The sequence below is a fragment of the Teleopsis dalmanni genome, chromosome 1 (genome assembly GCF_002237135.1).
Source record: "Teleopsis dalmanni isolate 2A chromosome 1, ASM223713v2, whole genome shotgun sequence".
Classification (NCBI taxonomy): domain Eukaryota; kingdom Metazoa; phylum Arthropoda; class Insecta; order Diptera; family Diopsidae; genus Teleopsis; species Teleopsis dalmanni.
The window spans coordinates 188,248,284-188,269,044 of record NC_051846.1 but is presented as its reverse complement, the minus strand read 5'-3'; the positions used below and the strand labels follow the sequence as shown (position 1 = coordinate 188,269,044).

At 29.6% G+C, this 20,761-nt stretch overlaps 2 protein-coding genes across 4 annotated transcripts in view; both read left to right on the top strand.

Moving 5' to 3' along the window:
• LOC119670810 (potassium voltage-gated channel protein Shaker-like) overlaps window positions 1-20,761 on the top strand; it is a 536,527-nt gene that overhangs the window by 159,079 nt on the left and 356,687 nt on the right. The gene's annotated exons all lie outside the window — the stretch shown is intronic.
• On the top strand, window positions 4,602-5,416 carry LOC119670813. The gene has a single exon (XM_038081233.1). It carries the CDS (start codon window positions 4,623-4,625, stop codon window positions 5,403-5,405), a length of 783 nt encoding a protein of 260 aa, XP_037937161.1. The 5' UTR covers window positions 4,602-4,622; the 3' UTR covers window positions 5,406-5,416.

Genomic DNA, 20,761 nt, shown 5'->3' with positions numbered 1-20,761 from the left:
AAAAAGTTAAGATAGGGAGTGAATTGTGCCAGTATGACTTTAGCTCTTTAGCTCTCATAGACTTATAAATTAATTGTTATATTATATTATTAAAAGTAATGGATATATTATGTGTAATAAAATTTATTAAGCAACATATGCATTGCAAACATCGAAATTAGTGTGCAGTGAATTAAGCAATTTTGTTTTACAGAGTCGTGATTTATAACAAATGTCATTTTAATTGCATCTTAAAGACTCGTAAATAAAAAAATAACTTCATAGTTAAATTAATTTTTTATGATTAACTTTAATAAAAAAAAGACCAAACTAAGATTATACATAACAATGTTAGTAAAATTAATTATTTTACTTTTCAGCTGATAATTATTTTACTCGTCTGCTTCTCTTTGAATTTTTAGTAAGATTAATCGTACTTAAAACTTTCGTTAGGTATATGATTACGAGTCTCTCTGAAGTTGAAATTTACATTAATTTCAAGCTTTTATTTTCTTCACTACTTAGAGTATCTGAAAGATACTTTTGCAGATGTAAAAAGAAAACTTAATAATCTTTTGCATATACCTTTAAAATAACACAAATAAGCACAAAACACAAAATTCAAGCACAAATGCCGAAACGCCCATTTTTCAAGCCCACACGACAAACAGACAGACAAACAGACAGACATACAGACAGAAACTATGCGCTTCATTGTATATTTAAATTATAATTTTATGACAAAACAAAAAGATTTTAATGTTGAAAAGTGTCGCTCTTATGCTATAATTAAAATATATGTGCAGATATAAAAATATCTTCGCAATTACCGCAAAGGTACGAGTATCTATGTTGCGGTATGTGTGGGTTTGTGGGCTTGTGCACGCCTGATATAAGGCCAGCCTGCGTACTGCATCTGAATTTGTTTTATTGTATTTTATTTGCGAAAAGTAATAAAGTAATTATTTATGAGTAGTTGCGCTATAAATACAGGGTCATTATGCCAAAAGTGTGCTGCGCTGCAAACTCACTGTTTTTCATTTCATTGTTGGTACTTCATTCAGTTCGGTTCGGTCCGCTTCGGTTCGGTTAGTTATATTATCTATCAAATTGTGTTGTTCAGCTCAACACTTTTATTATCTTGTTTTTGTTTTTCTGCGTATCTAACAAAAGACTTGTTAACTTGGCCTACTGGAATTGTTCGAAAGCCTTTAGATATATTTTTATTATGATATGGTTTTTGTTTTTTCGTTTTTGTTATGAAATATTCAAACACTCATCATTTTTAATATTTTTACTACAATTTTTTTCAATTTTTTTTTGGTAATTTAACGTTAACGAGTTGATTGCCATGTTAATTCACATGTGTTTAAGATAAGTGACTGATGGCTTGCTGCTCTATGATTCTTTTTTCCTCGGAAGCTACTAGATATTGTAAAATGATAATTATAGTTTCACACTTAAGTGACGAGATTTTGGGTATTATTGTTAATTTTTTCTCACTTTAATTATAATTACTTGATTATGTTAAAGTTTTTTGTTAATGAGATAATAAAAATTTGAAAATATTCTCCTCCTCTTGGGTTATTACTTTCGGATCCATAAGAATTTTTCATAGGTAAGCAATTACTTCCAAACAAAAAATTGTCTTAAGAAACTAAAAACACATTACATTAATATTATTATGTTTATTATATTCATTAATTTATCTTGTTTATACATTATCGTTTATCTTTACATCAGACTAAGCAATCATTGACCACAGATTTGCATACCTCACCGAGGAGTCTGTAACCATTCTGAGATTCAATAACATGGTGTTGGTTAGCCTATCAGTTCTCGTATATAAACATAAATATAGTATGGAATTGACATAAATCAAATACGACTTTGGGCCAGTTGGCTAATGAACGCTGCCTCTGAGCTTCAAATTTGACAGGGCACAAATTCCAACGCTGGTACTTGCAGTTTCGAAAAATTATTTACGACTAATTAAATATAAGAAACAATTTCAAAACAGACAACTTAATAGTTATTGTCTTAAATAAACTTAAGTTCTTATGTTACACATAATTAAAATGTAAAATAAGTTATGTTATATGTTAAAATAGTTGTCAATATGTAATAATTTAATAATCGTTAATAAAACAACTTACTACTACTACTACTAATGATGGGTATTTGGCAATATTCGAAACAGCTGTATGGTTAGCCAAAAATTCAATTAATTAAAATAATATAAAAAGAATTTTTGTTGTTGTAATTCACTACTGTTTGAAACCTCTACATACATTATATGCAATAATAAGCAATAAATGATATTTACTAGGTATTAGTTCAGATGTTTCCTTGTAAAAATTGAAATCAGTATAAAATATATTAAACTATGAGTTTAAACTACCTATTTTAGGGTTGGGTTTGCTTTTGCAGATTCTCTGATTTACACGGTACTATACAACATATCATATCTATTAACATTTTTCCCTGGTCTAGGTCTAAAAACCAAAACTCACAACATGGTCTTCAAGTGTTTTCATTATGTAATTGTGCCACCGTGGATAGGATTATTTCAGCTTTAGTCCAATCCGAGCGAATTCGCCACAACATTTTGTAAAAAAGGTTATCTTCGGTTCAACATCTTCCCTCCACTAAGCCGCAACGCCGGCTATGGTTGTGCCATTATCTGTCAATATTGTCAGCTATGTTCTACTGAGAAGCGAGACTTTAGCTAGCTAGTTTTCTAGTCTTAAAGACATACATACATTATCATTCCGGCCCACATACCTCACTGAACGAGAAAGTCATTGCGAGATTGTTCGCAGATTTATTGCTATTGATTCCAGTGCGACCAGCAAAGCACTATTCTGTTTTGCTTGCCTGTTACTGCAGTATATCACTTCAAAAAAAAAAAAAACATTTAAGAGAGCAGTGCCTTGATTGCTGCTAGACTGTCTTTGTAAATACAAATGTATTAAGGTTGACTTAAGCGCGAACCATAATGGTGTGCATCTCAGAATAAGCACCCTAGTCATGCATTTATCAAGAACGATACCATTACTTTTCATTACTTATATATATTAGACAATTCTAATTAGTTAAATCATAAATGAATTTATTTTTTATTGGCTTATTTATATGACGGTTAATGGATGTAATTAACTTATACAATGGCTATGCTGAGTGCTTTAAATCCATTTCTAATAACATGTCACACAATATCCGTAATAATATATAACATATAATATATATATAAATAATATTAATATTATATATATATAGCGAAATAATTGTAGATGAAAATGACTGAGTAGCAAAAGTGAACATGAACAATCTAAACATTTGATACTCTGAACTTCATTTATACCGGCTAAGGTGAGTACAAGCATGTGGTATATTTTAAATAAGTACTTTAATATTAACATATTTATATAATAGTGTTATTTTAAGTTAAAAAATAATATAGTATATATATTTATATATCAAATAAGTATGTTAAGTACAAAGTAATTATACATACATAATTATTGAAAACAAACAGCAACTACATTTTACACTGGAAATTTAACTCAGGTACTACAGATAACCATTATTTACACATTAATGTGCAACTGTGATAATATTTAGCTTATATAAAAAAAAAAAGTTGTTTCGGTTAACATCTCTTGATTGCATCACAAATTGTAGGTTAAGGTGCACTTGCAGCCAAAAATTGCACTTTCTTCTGAACAGGCTGCAGGCAAGCCTTGAGACTATTCAAAAACATCACCAATATTGTGCACTGAAGTAGCTCTTTTTATTTAATAAAATATTATGTATCAAAAGAAATCATTGATTTAGTTTGGTTGTGTTAACTTGTTTGCTAAAAACTTATTTTTACCTCATCTTCGAAATCACTTTTAGCCAACAGCAACGAACACAATCGTTTCCAGTGAAAGTTTATATTGAACGCTTCTTCAACACATTTTTCCGGATCTGTTTGAACGTTCGTGCATTTTTATTTTCCTTTTGGCCGTACAACTTATTGAACCAAACTTGAATAAGTGGCAACACACTTGAAGTTCATGTACGATATTTATAATAATTTGTAAATTCATTTCAGTTCGCGACTTAAGTTACCTCCTGTGGTATACACGTATCGGCGCAACATACGGGTAACGTATCTGTAGAAACAACTTCATACCAATGAAACATTAAATAAACTTGAAAATAGTTTGCGGAAATCTACAGATACAAATTTTACAACTTGAGAAGTTCGTGCACTTTAAGTTTAGAGCATTTCATGCCTTTTTATTTGCTTACTCGTTTTAATAACTTTGGATTTATCGTTTCATTAGTTTTTATGTTGAGCATTAAATACACAACAACTACAGTTTTAAAGTCCGCAATTATGACTTGCAAAAAACGTGTAAATTTTTCCTTTTAAATACTTTGTATCAACTTTAAATGAAGTATACTTTCCGCTTTAGCCGCGAGTCAACTGACTACCGACCGGCTACTTCATTTTTTCCTTTAACATAAAATTTTATTTATTTTGGTTAAATCTTAAGTTATCTCTTTTAACAAGAAACACATATAATAACATTTATAAAATTAATGTATTTTTTTCACAATTTTCAGATGAATTCCCTGAAGAGGATTCAGATATGCTGATGGAGCCAAATGATTACACGCCCATCACAGTGCTACGCTCACATGAACATTCTTATCATGTGCCACCAACACATGAATTTCGTCCCATTATAAATACACAAATTTCACCACGTTCCGATGCTGCTCCAATTGACTCACACACACAAGCAGCTCAAAACTACTATCCACCATTTTTCCGTGAAATACCACCGCTAGGTCACTCAAGACCATACTTCCCTCTACCCGATGTCCCAGTTGTACCTAAATATGCTGCTCCTCATCCAGAATCTCTAACATCAGCACCACAACGTAGTTTCGATACTGCCCTTTTAGGTTCGGGCGATTTTGGTGTTCTGCGTGGTGGCACATTCTATCCAGAAGAAGAAATGCCCTATCATCCAGATGACAACAGTGATTTCAATCAATTTTATGGTGATTCTAATAACGGCCATGGCCGTCCATCAACTGAAGGCTTCATTGAAAAGTACACTTATCCTGAAGAACAATTTGCCAACTTCCGCGACTTCGCTGACATCAATACACCCGCCGACTCTGCCTTCTCACAGTTTGTTGTTGTGTATGCAGCCAAAAACTCCACAAATCCCAGCACACATAAGCGACCCAAAAATATATTTGAGCAACTGGAACAATTGGATCGTGAAAAAGAATTGGAAGAAAAGAAAAATCGCACAAGTAAATCCAAATCAAAATTGGCCAAAACAAAAGTTCAGAAAAAATACAAAAAGAAAGCGGCTCCGAAAGATTTAGATTATGAGCCATTGTTGGCTCTGAGTTAAATGTAAAAAATTGTTTGTTTAAGTTTTATTTAGTTTATGTTTCCATTAAGTTAAGTTAAATATTCATTAAATTAAATAAAATTCACTTCATTGGACATCGCATCCAGTAAACCGATACAAACAATAGTTAGATATGCACAGATTTCCTGGTACCTGAGTATGTAGTTTTCATCGTTGAATCACACAGTTCCTTTTGAGTAAATATTGTATTTCATAATATGAATAATGTATAATAATCGATTCTCTTACTATGGAGGTCTTGAGTAGTGTATTTACAAAAGGGTATTCCTTTGCAAAATTCTACATATATTATATATAAATAGTTCCAATTAAACAGATTAATTAGAATTTTTTAATGCTTTCATCTGAATATATTATATCCATGACCTTAACCAAATTACTATTGTTTAATTAACATAAGTCTTTATCATTCTTATTTCAAGTATCTCATATACAATATACACGTTGTTTTTGTATGTTGTATCACTTTTATTTCACTAAATATTATCGATGTTCTATCGCTTTACATTCGTAACATTGCAATTACAGCCAGCGAGTTTTCATTAAAGTTCTAAATAAACTCCTTCAAAGGTAGTACGTTATATATCTATATCTTACATATTCATCTAAATGATTTAAATCAACCTAGATAGTACATAAAAAAACTCACACATATACAGTAAGACAGCAGATACTGAATATTAAAGGTATTTATATTTATGAAGCTGTTTTAGAATAATAAAGATATATTTAATCTCGTATTAAAATACAGTTCTAAACCTCTATAGGATATCCTAGACAATTGAGTAACAATGGTAAGTTTCGTTGTTTAGTTCAATTAAATTAAAAAGTCAGATTAAAAAGTACCGGATTTAGTACTGCTTCAATGTCTTTATTTTACTTACATCATTTCTATCTTTAAAATTATCACTTAGTCTCTATGTGACTAACCACTAGAAACAATAGCAGTTACTTAAAATATATTTTAATTCTTCTTCTTTTAAAGCGTCATAACACTCTATGATTTGAACCTTCCTTCATAGTTTCCGTAAAGATACAACAAATCAGAATTTTAACTTTTGGTTTTTCTAGTTCACTTTCAATAATCTTTTTCTTCCAACAAATCAAAAGCACTAACTTCTATCTTAATTTTATATATACCAATATATTTATTGATCTAATTTTTTTATTTAAAAATTGAAATTGTTAGGAGACATCCTATTGCATTTTCGTTACAATTGATCATTTTTTAAAGTAATTATATTGGGGTTGTCAGAATATATCTTTCTTAAACTAGCTGTGCTCATATACTGATATTCAGCGTCTTCTCTTTATGTTCATCCAATTTGAAATGAATTAGTATTTATAAATTTCACATTCCACTTACCTTGTACTCTTTTACTGAATTTAATGTTCTAAAATATCACTCAAAAATATTTTCATTACTTTTAATCATATATGATTTATTTCAAATGTTTAATTTAGTCAAAATTCCACAAAGTCAAAGTCCATCTTCATTATCACGTCACATTTAACTCTTTTATTAATCACAATATTGGACTGTCAACATCCTATAGGACATTTATAGGCACCCAACCTTTTTTCATTATAGCTACTAAGGTTTGTTATATGAACACAATGATTGAAAGAAGGTTGATTAATTTTGGGATTATGTAGTATAACAACGGACCAATTTCACCTAAGTGTATCGAGAGTCGTCTCTGAATGTCGACGACCTGATTTAATTAAGCTGACATAATCTTATTAAAGCTATGTGATAACTACTTTTTCGTATACTTATGCAAATTAAGTCTTACTATATTTGTAGCAAAACGTAACCTTTACCTTTAAGATGATAAATATTCTAATAATTTGCATTCACTCATAATATTTTTGTCTTAAACTTTTCTTCAAAACTATTATATATATTGTATACACCGTATTGTTTTTCATTATGCACTTGCTTATTCAGCATTCATTCAATTGCGAGCTTCGATCTTCTTTGAAAGATGAAAACTTTGTAATTCTATCTACTAAAATGTTTGACTTTTAGTTAGTTTTAATATACACTACTTCTTCATCTTTACAACTTCCTAACAAGACTTCTTTAGGAAATCTTTATGCTAATACACTGTACTTATTTTATAACTCTATTTCATACTTCACACTACTTTACACAAAAATACATCCCAACATTGCCTTCCAATATTCAAATAGTAAACCTTACATCTGTATCTACTGCACAATTAAAGTATAGAGTGTAGTAATATTGTTTATTTCTAGAAACTTCATGACAAACCCCTCAAATTCATTACCTTACATTAACACAGCAGTTTCTTCACATGAAATATACTCAGGTACCACATTGGAATACATAGAATGAAGTATATTACGTTCCATATTAGAAGAAGAAATTTTTAACTTCCTTTGAATAAAATAGATTGGTTCTTAAAGTTAAAGTTGTGTGCTTATGCAAGTAACAAAGGTTGTTTTATATACAATATAAAAAAACCCATTTCTGAAATATAACAACTTTATCCATTTACAATAACAAAAATTAAAATAATCTAATCCTTGAGGCTTTTAATCCCTAAGCCAAAAGCCTTTCTGTTTACAAAGTCCCTGATCATTGTCTATAGCCAGATTGTATAGAAATCAAATTTCTGTTTCTAAAGAAAATATACTCAATTACATATATGAACTCATATCCATTTTAACATTTACATGACAAATTTTCATAAAAAAGTTCAATAAATCTCAAAATTTAATAATAAAAATAATTAAATAAATTTAGTGAAAATTCATTTTGTAAATTATGAGAACAAACAAATAAAAATGCATTTTGTACTAAAATTTGTTTATAAGAAATTTATTGAAAATTACACAAAATTCGTTTATTTAGAGATTAAGTAAGTTTTTCAAAAAGAAAGTAATTATTTTTATTTTTTATATATTACTTTTTTTATTTAAAGAAAATATATTCCACAACTCTTAAGCTCTTGGCATTTGTATCTTATTTAGATTTTAATCTTGTGTATAATTTTTCTTTTACATTTTACAAAATTCGTTACTCATTTATATATTAAATAGTTTTACTGAATAAAAGAAATTTATGTAATTGTTTTGTATATTATTTAAATTTTTTATTTTCAATATAATAAAAATAAAATAAAAAAATTTAAAAAAAATTGTTGTTTTCTTCTTAAATTGACATATACGCTCACCTGAAGGGAGTGACATGTTAGAAAATAATAACCTTCCATTAAAATTATTATTTGCAACATTTTTTATAAAAAAAAAAGAAACATATATATGTATGTAAATATATATATAAATATAAGTTTAGTATAAAAAATTATTACGTTGACACAGCACGCCCAGCATTTTTTTTAACGAGAAACTCGTGTGCAGAACGTCAAGCTGGAACTCAACGTCAAACACCTCCAACCAGCAGAAAGCCATAAATTGAGCTGAGCTTGAGCTCAGTCCATACACCACGCTTAGCAAGCGTCAATACTTCTCTACTACGACTCAAAATCAAATGTCAATTTTTATGTTTGTGGATGCAAATTCAGCGTATCAAACGACCGTTATCTCGTCATGACTGCACTGTCAATGGTAATCAAAACGAAGCAGAAACAGTTAAGTTGATTTATGCCTCCATTTTCCTTGCCTGCTCTATTTTGCATGTCGGCGAGTACTCATACAAATCTCGCAGCGATAAAACCGATCAGATCTCGATGCAGTTATTTGTACCTAATAGAGTTCAACAACGAGATTGACACACCCAGTTCGATGCAATTTGTTAATTACAGTTAAATATGCTATGAAAGGGGGCAATATTTCGGATTTTATCGGCCACATAAGTAAGCCGTGTAATTATGCATATTAATGTGAAAATCATTTAACGAAATTAATTAAATTATTTAAAACGCAATTATATTTTATTTGATTAATTATATGTTTTTATATGAAATTTGAAATATTAGGTGTGAAATAAATAAGAAATTTAAAACGACTAATAAGTATACTTTTGATATGAGGCAGAACAGCGTTTATGAAAAAATTAACATATAAATTGATTTAATAGATCCTCTCAATATATTTGGCAAGCAGGTGTTCTTCAGGTTCTTCTTCGAGTACTGTAATTGATATGTCATAAGTGTTAATTTAATAGTACAGAATATTTAAAGAAATGAAATCAAGCATTAATTTTGCACTGTTTAACTATCTTTGACTTTATATAATAAGACAACTTCGCCTTCGGTGTGTACTAACTTTGTGAAGATAATGATAATCAGAATAGTAAGAAAAACCGATTAAGCAATACTTTATATAAGACTTTATATTATAGGACCACTTCGCCTTCGGTGTGTACTAAGTTTGTGAAAATAATGATAATTAGAATAGTAAGAAAAACCGATTAAGCAATACTGTTAATATTCGTATTATTGGTGTTTCTGCTCGTTTATCAACTTATCTGTATGTATGGATACACATCTGTCGATAAGTGAATAACTTCACTTCATCTTAACAGATGGAAAGAGATAAGCACTTGTAGGCAGACTAAACTCATGATGCAGAAACCGTTGGTCAGGGAAGCGATAAATGTGCTTAGCTATCCGCATAGCATCCTAAGTTGGCTGACATTACTAACTACTAGACACGGAAACTTTCAGAATCACCTCAAAAAGATAACGCTTGCTGAGGAAGACACTTTTAGACTATGTTTAGAAGAAAAGGAGATGGCGGTGCATATATTGTGCCAATCTCGAGTACTAGCAAGTGGGAGGAAGACTACCTTGGCACAGTATTGGATTGGTGATAACTTGGCAAGCAAGCTCAAGCTAAATGAACTGCTTGCATTAACAAGAGAAGTAGTTATGCGAACGGAAGTCACTCCAGCTTTAACTCAATAACAACATCCGAGAATCGAAGGACGAAGAAGGATAAAAGACGTTTCGTGGTCAACTTCGGCTCATTCTTCACTTCAGAGGGACCTCTTGCTGGATAGTGCGCTGTTTGTGTGCTAATTGATCCACTTATCTGTCTATCCGATTAAGCAATATTCCTACATCTGTTAGTCTGTTCGTTGAACTTTCTATCTCCATGTTGGTCTATCTGACTAACTTTGACTATTTATCAGAAAATAACATTGCATTCGATTACTTAGATGAAGGATGTACTGTGAGTTTTTTGCACTGATTATAATCAAAATAGTAAGATCAATCGGTTCAACACTAGTAGCTTATCTGTTCGTTGATATATTTATCTATTTATATGTTAGTCTATCTAATCAGCTTTGACTGTATATAACAGGAGAACTTCGCCTTCAAGTATGTAGGTGAAAAATATTCACTAAGTTTGTCAAAATATTTATAATTAGAATAGTAAGACGAAACGATTAAACAATATCTGTTTATCTGTTCGTTGATCTATCTATCTATTTATATTATGGTCTATTCTATAAAAGAAGACTCGTTTATTCATTTTTCTGACTGGCAACACAATCACAGACTAACGTAACTGTGTCACTTTGTCTATAGAGCAAAAACTTTAAGATTTTTCTTATATATTATAAAAAATCTTTGTGACACAATATTTAGATGAAGATGAGTACTAACTTTGTCGAAGTGATTGTTATTGGAATATTTAAACGAACTAAAGAAGCAGTATTCGTTTCTCTGTTTGTTTGATCAATGATCTTATTTGCTCCATCCCAACAATGATCGGTTCCATGTTTGAATCAATGATCGGATTGGTCCATCCGATTAAACAATGCTGTTGAACCATTATGTTCGTTGATCTGTTTATCGTAATTAATGTTTTTAATTTTAAGAGTAGATATTTGCTGATCCTGTTGATAACAATAAACGAGCTTTCACTGACTGACATTATAATATTTCATATATAAACTAAAACTCTAATATGTATAATAATAGATAGACAGATATGTAGATAGATAGACCAACATATCTGTTTATCTATCTATATGTTGGTCTATATATCTACACATCTGTCTGTCTATTAATATACAAATTAGTTTTTTAGTTTATATATAAAATATTACAATACCAGACAGTGAAAGCTGTTTTATGATTACCAACGGGATCAGCAATTTTGTCCGCTTAAAATTACAAACACTAATTACATTAGACCGATAAGTTTTAAATATGAATTGTGAAACTCTTATACATATATATGTGAATTAATTATGACTACAGTTATATCTTATACAATATTATATTGTCTTATATTATTTTAATAATTAATATATTCGTCTATTAATATTATAATAAATTTCTACAAAAATGTTTGAATAAAATATTGAGATCCAAAGTATATTTTATATAATACAGCAATATGATAATAAATTTCCCTTTGATAGCAAAAGCGGTAGATAACTACAATAAAATCCTTGCTTTTATATGAAGACTTTTATATGAAGATTTCTTACATTTATTTTTAAAACTTAAATTTATTTTTTCATCGAATTTCATAGTTTAATAATTTTTTTCTTTATTAAAAACCACAAGTTAAATTGAAAGTTTTCTACAAGTATAATTTTATTATTTTTCACTTATTGGAACCAATACATATTATAAATAATTAAATTTCAAATAAAGTTGAACCATTAGTTCCAATTAGTTTCCATATAAAAGTATATATAATATAAAAGTACTGAACTATGTCTGTAATTTTAATTACTTCGTATGCATTTTACATATGTAAGCTATAATTACATCTTATTATTTATTACAAATAAAATATTTATGCATAATAAAATACTCCGGTAAGTTAAGTCTGGGATTTGCAGTAATTAAAAATAAAAAAAAAAATTTAATTTGATTTTATTTTAGTTGTGATTTAATTGGAAAAATGAATTCAAATTCAAAAAGAAATGCGATCGAAAGATCGTTGCATTCATTCGACTAATGGAAAAGTTGGCTACACCTGAACTTCAACTTCAGCTAGTGTCGATGCTGTAATTGCAGCTTAGGTTAGGTTATGTCATTAAACTGTGAAATGCAAAATGGAAAAATTCTGAACGACAACGCAGACCGCGTCCGGCATGGAGCGTTACACACGCCTTGGTGTGAGTGTGTACTGGACTTGGTTGTCATGGTCATTGTCCGCCGGCGATATTTATAATTTCCTACTTAGCGGTACCATGGGTTTATGTAATGTGTTAGTCAAGCTTAGAATGTGAGTTGACATTTTGGAGGCTGGGGCGCTGTGCTGATTTGCCTTATGTGTGGCAATTTCATATGCAAAAAACGATTTCCCTCATTTAATTAAAAACGTTTATGATGTAAAAGTTCATTATTGTAATAAAAACACTTTGTTTACTAAATATGAGTACATTAATCTGTTATTTATCATTATATTTTGTTTTTGTGCTAAATAAATAACTGCACGTTTAAGCTTATTTGTATTACCTAATCGGCGTTAATTACTTGAGTGTGTGGAGCGGCTAAACGTGGCGATTGCGTTGACTGATAGTTAAATAATAAATTAATTTTATAATTTCAATCTTTTACGTGTTCTTGTGCTGAAAATATGTTTCAGAATTCATTGAATAAATTAACTTGTTAACATAATTTATGCATACTTTTTTGAACATTGTATTAATATTAATATTATTACTCTATGTAGTGTTGAGAATTTAATTAAAATATTTTAACACATTATTAAAAACACTATGTGGATAAAATTAATTTTATTATTGGTAACCAAATGTCAATTATTTTAACATTCTAATAACTTAAATTATAGTCGAAATGATTTAAAAACTTAATCGGCACAGGTATGCAATTTATACATATGTATATGAAAATGTCTACTACAAAGTATTGTATAAATAAGTTAAAGATATTTAAATATTTATAAACAGAATCTTACAAGAACTATGAATGAGTGAAGCATTAAATCAGAATCAGTTCCTCAGTCTGTAAGCTACTCTCGGGCAGTGGAAATGAAGTGGAAATGAATTGTCTCGATAGACCATTGCATCCATAAAAACTCAACTCGCAATTTCCATTGTTGCATAACGTATATATTGGCTGTATAACGGCCACAGTCAAGTATAGGGTCATGTTACACAGACAGTCATGGTTGCATATAATGTGAAGTTCTTTTTGGTTTCAATATAAACAAAAAATTTGACACGAGAGAGAAGAGAGAGATAAAGAGAAAAATTTCAAGGAAACATTTGTCATAAGTTGTTATTATTGTCATATTGAGAAATTTAAAATGAAAACCTATAGATCTATTGTGTCCGATTTATGGATTTTTAGTATTCCTCATACTCCAAATTCCAGACTAAATATTGAAAATAGTTTTGGAAGTACTTAACCGAATCTTATTTTTTCATTTAATATAAAATAACTACATAGACATATCTTTCGCTTACGATTCAGTACCGTTCAGACTCTTTTCACATACCTTGAAGTCTCATCCTGTTCTCTACAAGACCAACAAGTTCTCCCTGTAATGATTCTTAAATTCTTTTTGCTTATTTTCAAACAATCTTTAAATCATTTTATGTTAGAAGTCCCTATGAGAGATTGTAAAAGCCCTTGTTGATAGTTTCAGTATAGCTTTCTCTGTCTATTCTCTTCTTTTTGATGAGAACACAGCATTGATCGGTAATAATTGTCTGAATATGATTGTTTTATTTATTTGTTTATTTATTTGTTCTATATATAAAGAAATATATGTGAATATATATGCTCACATATTCACACAAAAGGTCGTTGTCAAAGTTTACTGCAATTTCTGCAAATTCGCCAACAGTATTCAGACTAAGAGATAAGTCTTGAATGTGATTTTCTCAATAGTAAAAATTTCTGCAATAATTAACTTAATTTTTATTAAGGTTATTGCCAAAACAAAATGTCTACAGTTACTAAATTCCAGTATCCATCTAAGTCGTATCGTAACAACTTCAATTTGAGTCTAATAAAGCTCTTACCATTGTACTCCTATCTATTACTCCACAATTTTATCTATCTCTCTTTAATATTTCATGTTTGTGCTTTAAAGAAGTTAGAAAAAAAATATCCTGTAAAAAAAAAAAAATTTTATATTCAATATGGTAATCTCAAGTTTTAGACTGAACTTTCTGTTTCCACATTTTTAAAATGATTAAAAATTGCTTATGAATTGAGTTTAGACTTATTCTAGAGTGATGATAATTTTTCTTTTTTAAATTTATTTTTATTCACCAAAAAATGTGTGCTACTTTACCAACTACCGGTTGACAGCCCAGTTACTATCTTGACATCCATTCAAGAACTCACGAAAGGTGTCAGTTAATTAAAATTAATCATTTTTATGGACAGCGCACTCGATTTTAAATCGATTTAAATGCAACTTCAAAAAGACTTAGTCATCGTGAATTATACCACGAAACCAAAGAACTCTTTCAACAAAATAATAAAAATAATCATAAATAAAAACTGAAAATGCCTCTCTAATTGGCCAAGTTGGAAAACACGTTCGAGCCAACTACATGACAGCCAAATAATTTCGACATTAGAGCACGCGACAAAGTCAAAATCAAGCGTTGATTTTCGAATTAATACCCGACAATCGAACTAATGTGCGAGACCAGACAATATGGAATTACGAGTATGGTAACTGCATATGATCGTATGTACATATGTACTTGTCTAATAACACATCAAAATACGAATTGCAAATTTAAGAGATATATTTTTAGAATTATGGGCAAAAAAAATTAAAAATTTGATTATATTTCAGGTTTGCCTACCGCGCTTCATTTTTAAGCCTTACCTTCTTCTAAGCTTGAACCATGAAGACATAGCGGAACTTGCAGAACGCGTTTGAGAACATGGACCGCAAGTGTTTGTTGGTTTTTCAAGTCGTGCCTTTTAACGTACATGCAAGCAGTTTTTTTCAGAATTCAATTAATCACTTTGGCCGTGATTTATTGACAAATAATTAATATTGCCAATTTAGTGTCTTCTTTGGCTTGCTGTGCGGATGAGCTCTCTGCGGCTACGGCAAGACAAATTTAATTAAAATATTAAAATTAAACCAAAAAATAATTGAATGCATTTCAATCACTGAAGTTGTTCATTAAAATTTTATTATATTTTAAATAAATTTGTTTTTCAAAATCTGTAAACAAACTGAAGTACAAATCGATGGCGTTTGAAGTTGTTTTCAATCATTGCACGTCTTCGACTTTACTTAATGGATAAGATAAATTAATTTACGGAAGTTTTTGGCTTTTATTTACCCATTTAGTGACTTCGTGAGAGCTTCAATGAATCTGACCAGCAGAATAAAGATGTTAAATAAATAAGGAAGCATCTCAATCTTATTTAATTATGTTAGCATTGTTCTTACTTCGAGATTTATTACACAAATCTTGAGAGGAGCCAACCTTAAATTTATCCAAATCAGCTTCGAAATGTTATGTATTTAATATTTAATTTATGATTTGAGCTATATTTGGAATGAACTCCGACATTGACACACTGTTTGAATAGAAAAAAAACATAATTCCAGCATAGTTCGAGGCTAAGTTTAATGCATGCAATTTGAAATTTTAATTTAAGTCTGAAATAAATCACGAAAATATTTTCTCACGTTTTTTTTGCAATACGCAAAATTTTATTTCGCACGATTATCTTGTGACTGCTACTAGAAATGAGTCAAAATCAATCTTTTAAACGTTTTTTCAAATCATATTTTTTTTATAAGAAGTTGCTCATATTATATATTGAGTGGTATAACTATTGTATATACTGCATCAGTTAAAAATTCCTATTATTAAATAAATTTCTTCATTAGTGGAACTTTATACAAAAGCTGCAAAATACACAAAAATAAAGATGATATTTGTTCTATGTTGGTACCCCATTCGTAAAATTCAGTATAAAAAGCAGTACTTTAGACTCATTTTGTCCAGGAACACGTTCAACACCTAATTATAGCACGAAGAACCAAAAGTGATAAGTTAGGTTTCAACCGAGAATCAGGTTCTCTCAAAGACTTTAGCCAATGTATAGTCCAACTGCTTCAGAACAAAGGTGCTAACAATCTGTAACCCTACTAACCTACCTTATTTGCATACATATATATAAGATAATTAAATCCACGCTTCTGGAACTGTAAATATATATTATATAAAGCATCACCTAATATATCAAAAATTATTATATACAGAGATATCTATTCACATAAACATCAAGTGCATCAAGGTTGCAAAATATATAGCGATTGTAACAATACTTTAACTTTGCTCAGACGAATTTGAAGGAGGGACGAAAGATTTGTCGAAATCATTCTATCATACTTAACAAAAAGAAAATCGGTTGTGTCTAATTAGAAGGAGCTGTTACCAGCAGTATTTATCCATAGGTCTCATGTCACAAACACACAAAATTCATGTTTTTAATTTATTTAGAATATAACTAAATTTAGTTTATTTTATATTAGAATTATCTAATGGGTTCATTCATTAATACATACAATTTTACAGATGTGTATAAAATGTGTAAAAAGTACATATAAAAACTAAAAGGAATAAGCTGTTAACAAAATATTTTAGCTGGAAGACTATATATTAGCCTTTTCCATTTTGAGTCTTAAGGTGAATCAAATTTTTTTTAAAACCAACATCCAACAAATTTTTAAGTAGCTGTAGCTATTGGCGCAACACTCCAATAATTTCCAAGCGAAAAAGCTGGTACGTGCTCTGCTTGAGAGCGAATAAGATCTATACTCACATTAGATACTGAGACTTATACTCGCCCACAGCTGAGATGTCCTCGACAGCTGATATTTGGGCTTTCATTTGACTTCTCTTCTGTTAGGGTCAATAATTTACACAAAATGGTTGTAGTGTTCAGCTCTCTGTTAGCCAAGCACCGTTAATTTTTATTTCATTATATATTTCATTATATATATATTAAAAGACGAGGTTTTTAAGAGAACAAATAAACAGATATACGTATAAACAAAAATTTTAAAAAAATAATACATTATTTAAATTTTCGTATATTAGAAACATAAACTTTTCCAACTACCGCTGCTTAAGTAAAAATGCTCATCCATAGAAGCAGTCCAATTCACTACCATTTCCAATTTTCCAATTTTCCAATTTTCATAAAATTTCTAAAGCACGACGAATTAGCGACTGCTAAGAATGGTATGCTAATGAAATTATGTCTAGCGAATAGGGTGGGTGTAGTAGAACTTCTCAATTTTATTTTTTCAATCATCTATATCAGGTACAGCAATATATTGTCTTGCATTGGGTTGTATTAAAGGATCATATTAAAGGATTGTGTAATCATTTGCTTTTTTCAAACTCAACCATTCTTTCATCCTAACATCGCTCAGAGTTATATTCTCGAACGGCTGTTGTTATTGTTGTTGTAACCTGCCAGGACCTGAAAGCAGATAACATGATAGGATTACAAGACGAATACATGGGATAAGGAACGGCTGTCGGTAACAGTGCTGTTCTTTTTAGCAACTTATGGAACTCTAAACATTTCTATTGGATCCAACACAGATAAATTATTTAGTAACAAATTTTTGCCAGATAGAGATAAATGAGGTTTTTCACAAAAGTAGTCAAAAATTTTTATACGCATTGGGTAGAAAATATATTCAGCATCTAATTAAAGGATGTTCATGGTAAGTAACTTAAGCTATTATATTTAATTGCTTTTGGGCTATAGTGATTTTAAGCACTTCACGTTCTACTTAGTTACTTCCTTTACTTCCTTTTCCTTTAAACAACTGTATGTACTTGAGCCAAATTCTGCACTGACTGCAAACATTGCTGAAGTGAAGAAGTTTATTTTGTGTTTAATTTTTTATTATATTGCAATCCACTTTGTAATAAAAACATGTTTATTATTGTATTTAACTATTTCTGTAAATGACAAAGATTTTTTGGGTCTTAATTTCTAATGAAACTACCTTCATATTCGAATGAGACAAATTCATTGTTTTCAAATCTTGTAAATGTTCTTTAAAAAAGTTTAATGAGAATATGTTTGTATTGTTGAAAATCTTATTAGTCCAAATTTCGTGAGCTTAATTGAAATTTATTCATAATAAAAACGAAATTATGGCAATGGCCTTACCACGAAAACGGTACAATCTCAGGCGGATTTTGAATGTTTTTCCTATTTTTAAGTAAAACGTTCAATTTGTTTTAATGACCATTTTGCTCAGCATGACTTTTCTGAATTAATTTCCTTAAACAAGAAAAATATGAGTACGGATTAAAATTAATTTAAATAAATAAACTGAACTAAATAAATAATGAAAAAAAAAAAACAAAACCATAGAAACAAAGCGAATATCTGAAATACATAGTTCACCTTTATTATGTGTATTGATTTATTTTGTTATAACTTTAATTAGATTATTATTCTTTAACTCTTTAGCTCATTAGGCTCAAGAAACCGTTCTCATCATTGAGTTGTGAATTATGTGAATTATGTGAATTATGAAGTACAATGCGGAAATGAAAATATACAACAGAATTCTTAAGCATGCGTCTGGAAATGTTTCTAGAGCAATGATACAAATAGAGATACATTAATAATCCTAAGCAGAAAGCATCATAAATCATTTAAAATCGTTTGGAATTTTTAATAATTAATTATTTTAAAATGCACTGAATTTGAAGTCGTAACAAATGAAGTTGCCAACTGTCCTTGTCGTTTAGCCAGAAATGAAACGAACACGAATAAATATTGACTTATTGGTTAAAATCAATTCACTAATTGACATATTGGCTTCAAAACTTATTAGACGCATAAGGCCCACTCACATAATCGCATTAGCACCTCAAGTCAAGCAAATACAAAGCAAAATTTTTTTGTCATTTGCGAGCAGCAAAAATCGCAAAATTATTTCTAATTAACGACTGCAAGTAGGTGCAAAAACAAATTGTCATGATTAATTACAGAAAATGCGAAAAATGGCATTATGGCATTTAAGTGGTCATTAAATTGATCGACAGTTTCACTAAAAATGCATTGACAGTTTCGTTTGGCGTAAATGCAATGACGGAGTTAATTCCAAGATACTCGTATCTGCAAGAATGGTGCTACTAGTGCTCTGGCCGTCAATGTAGCGATGCAGCAATGCAATGCACCGCCACTGCGCATTAACAGTGTCGCATTTATAATTAATTTAAATTGTTTTACTCAGTTCTGCAAATGCATGTAACCCAATACATACCTTCAGATACATTACATTATTAGACATCTTAAATAACAATTTTCAAACCTAATTGGTGTGCACTTAAGTGTGGTCTGAGCACTTAAGATTTAAATAACAAGTGTTTATGTTCTCAATTTTTTTTTTTTTTTGTTTTTGTGTGCAGTTGGTGTAAAAATGTTTAGAGTAGCCTTTGTAGCTAATCTCGAGTTTCACTGGCTTCAGCTGACATGAAGTGGACATTAAAATGCTTCAGAAAACAGTTAATTCATTTGAGTCATGGGACTGCAGAGTTTTATTATAGCTTTTAATTAAAATATTTATGTTAATGGGCTGAAAATGAGCTGAAAACACAATTAAAGGTTGAACCAAATTTTAAAATATTGCAAATTTATTTAAATGTTGACTTGCTTAATACACAATAAATACACAATGTACAAATCAGTTTCAAATACTTTATACTTTAACACTTTTTTCTCTTAAATGACAACACTCTGTATATCTACTTTTTCACATAAAATTATATACCATATAAACAGTAAGTCATCAATTTCATCACAGTCTTAAAGAGTGTCAATCTTCCGTTTAATGTTATATTGTAAAACGAATTAGTTTCTAGAGATGTAGGGAATAAAAATTTAACCAACTTTTGGCTTGTTACTCTGAATGGTAATACATAACTTTTATTTAAATTTAATTAATTTTAGTATTGCATGTAAGAATTACGAAAACAGAAACTAACATCCATAAGCCTTACATATGTAAAGGAACATAAATATATAGCTTCGACTGCACAGATAAAAAACATTAAGAGCTTGCAGTCGCACCTAAGTAACGATAATACAACCTAAAAATGATAATATTTGTGTAGCTTGGTATAGAATTTAAAAATAAAATCCTTATAATGCATATATATAAAGAAATCATTAGTTGGCGGAACATGAAGTAGTCGGTAATCGGCTCATTGTTGGGTAGTCGATAATTAAACAATTTATAAACGATTATTAACTTTTGGAAGTCAGCACAAGAACAGTTCAAAAGCCTAATATTACGTGATAGTAACTTAAATAAATCCTTGCATTTATTGTATTTATTTCACTTTTATTTAATTTTATTATATTTTGTTTATATATAAA

Bases quoted from the DNA above. Each gene is read 5' to 3' on its own strand.
- LOC119670813 (XM_038081233.1), top strand. From the start codon at position 4,623: ATGCTGATGGAGCCAAATGATTACACGCCCATCACAGTGCTACGCTCA.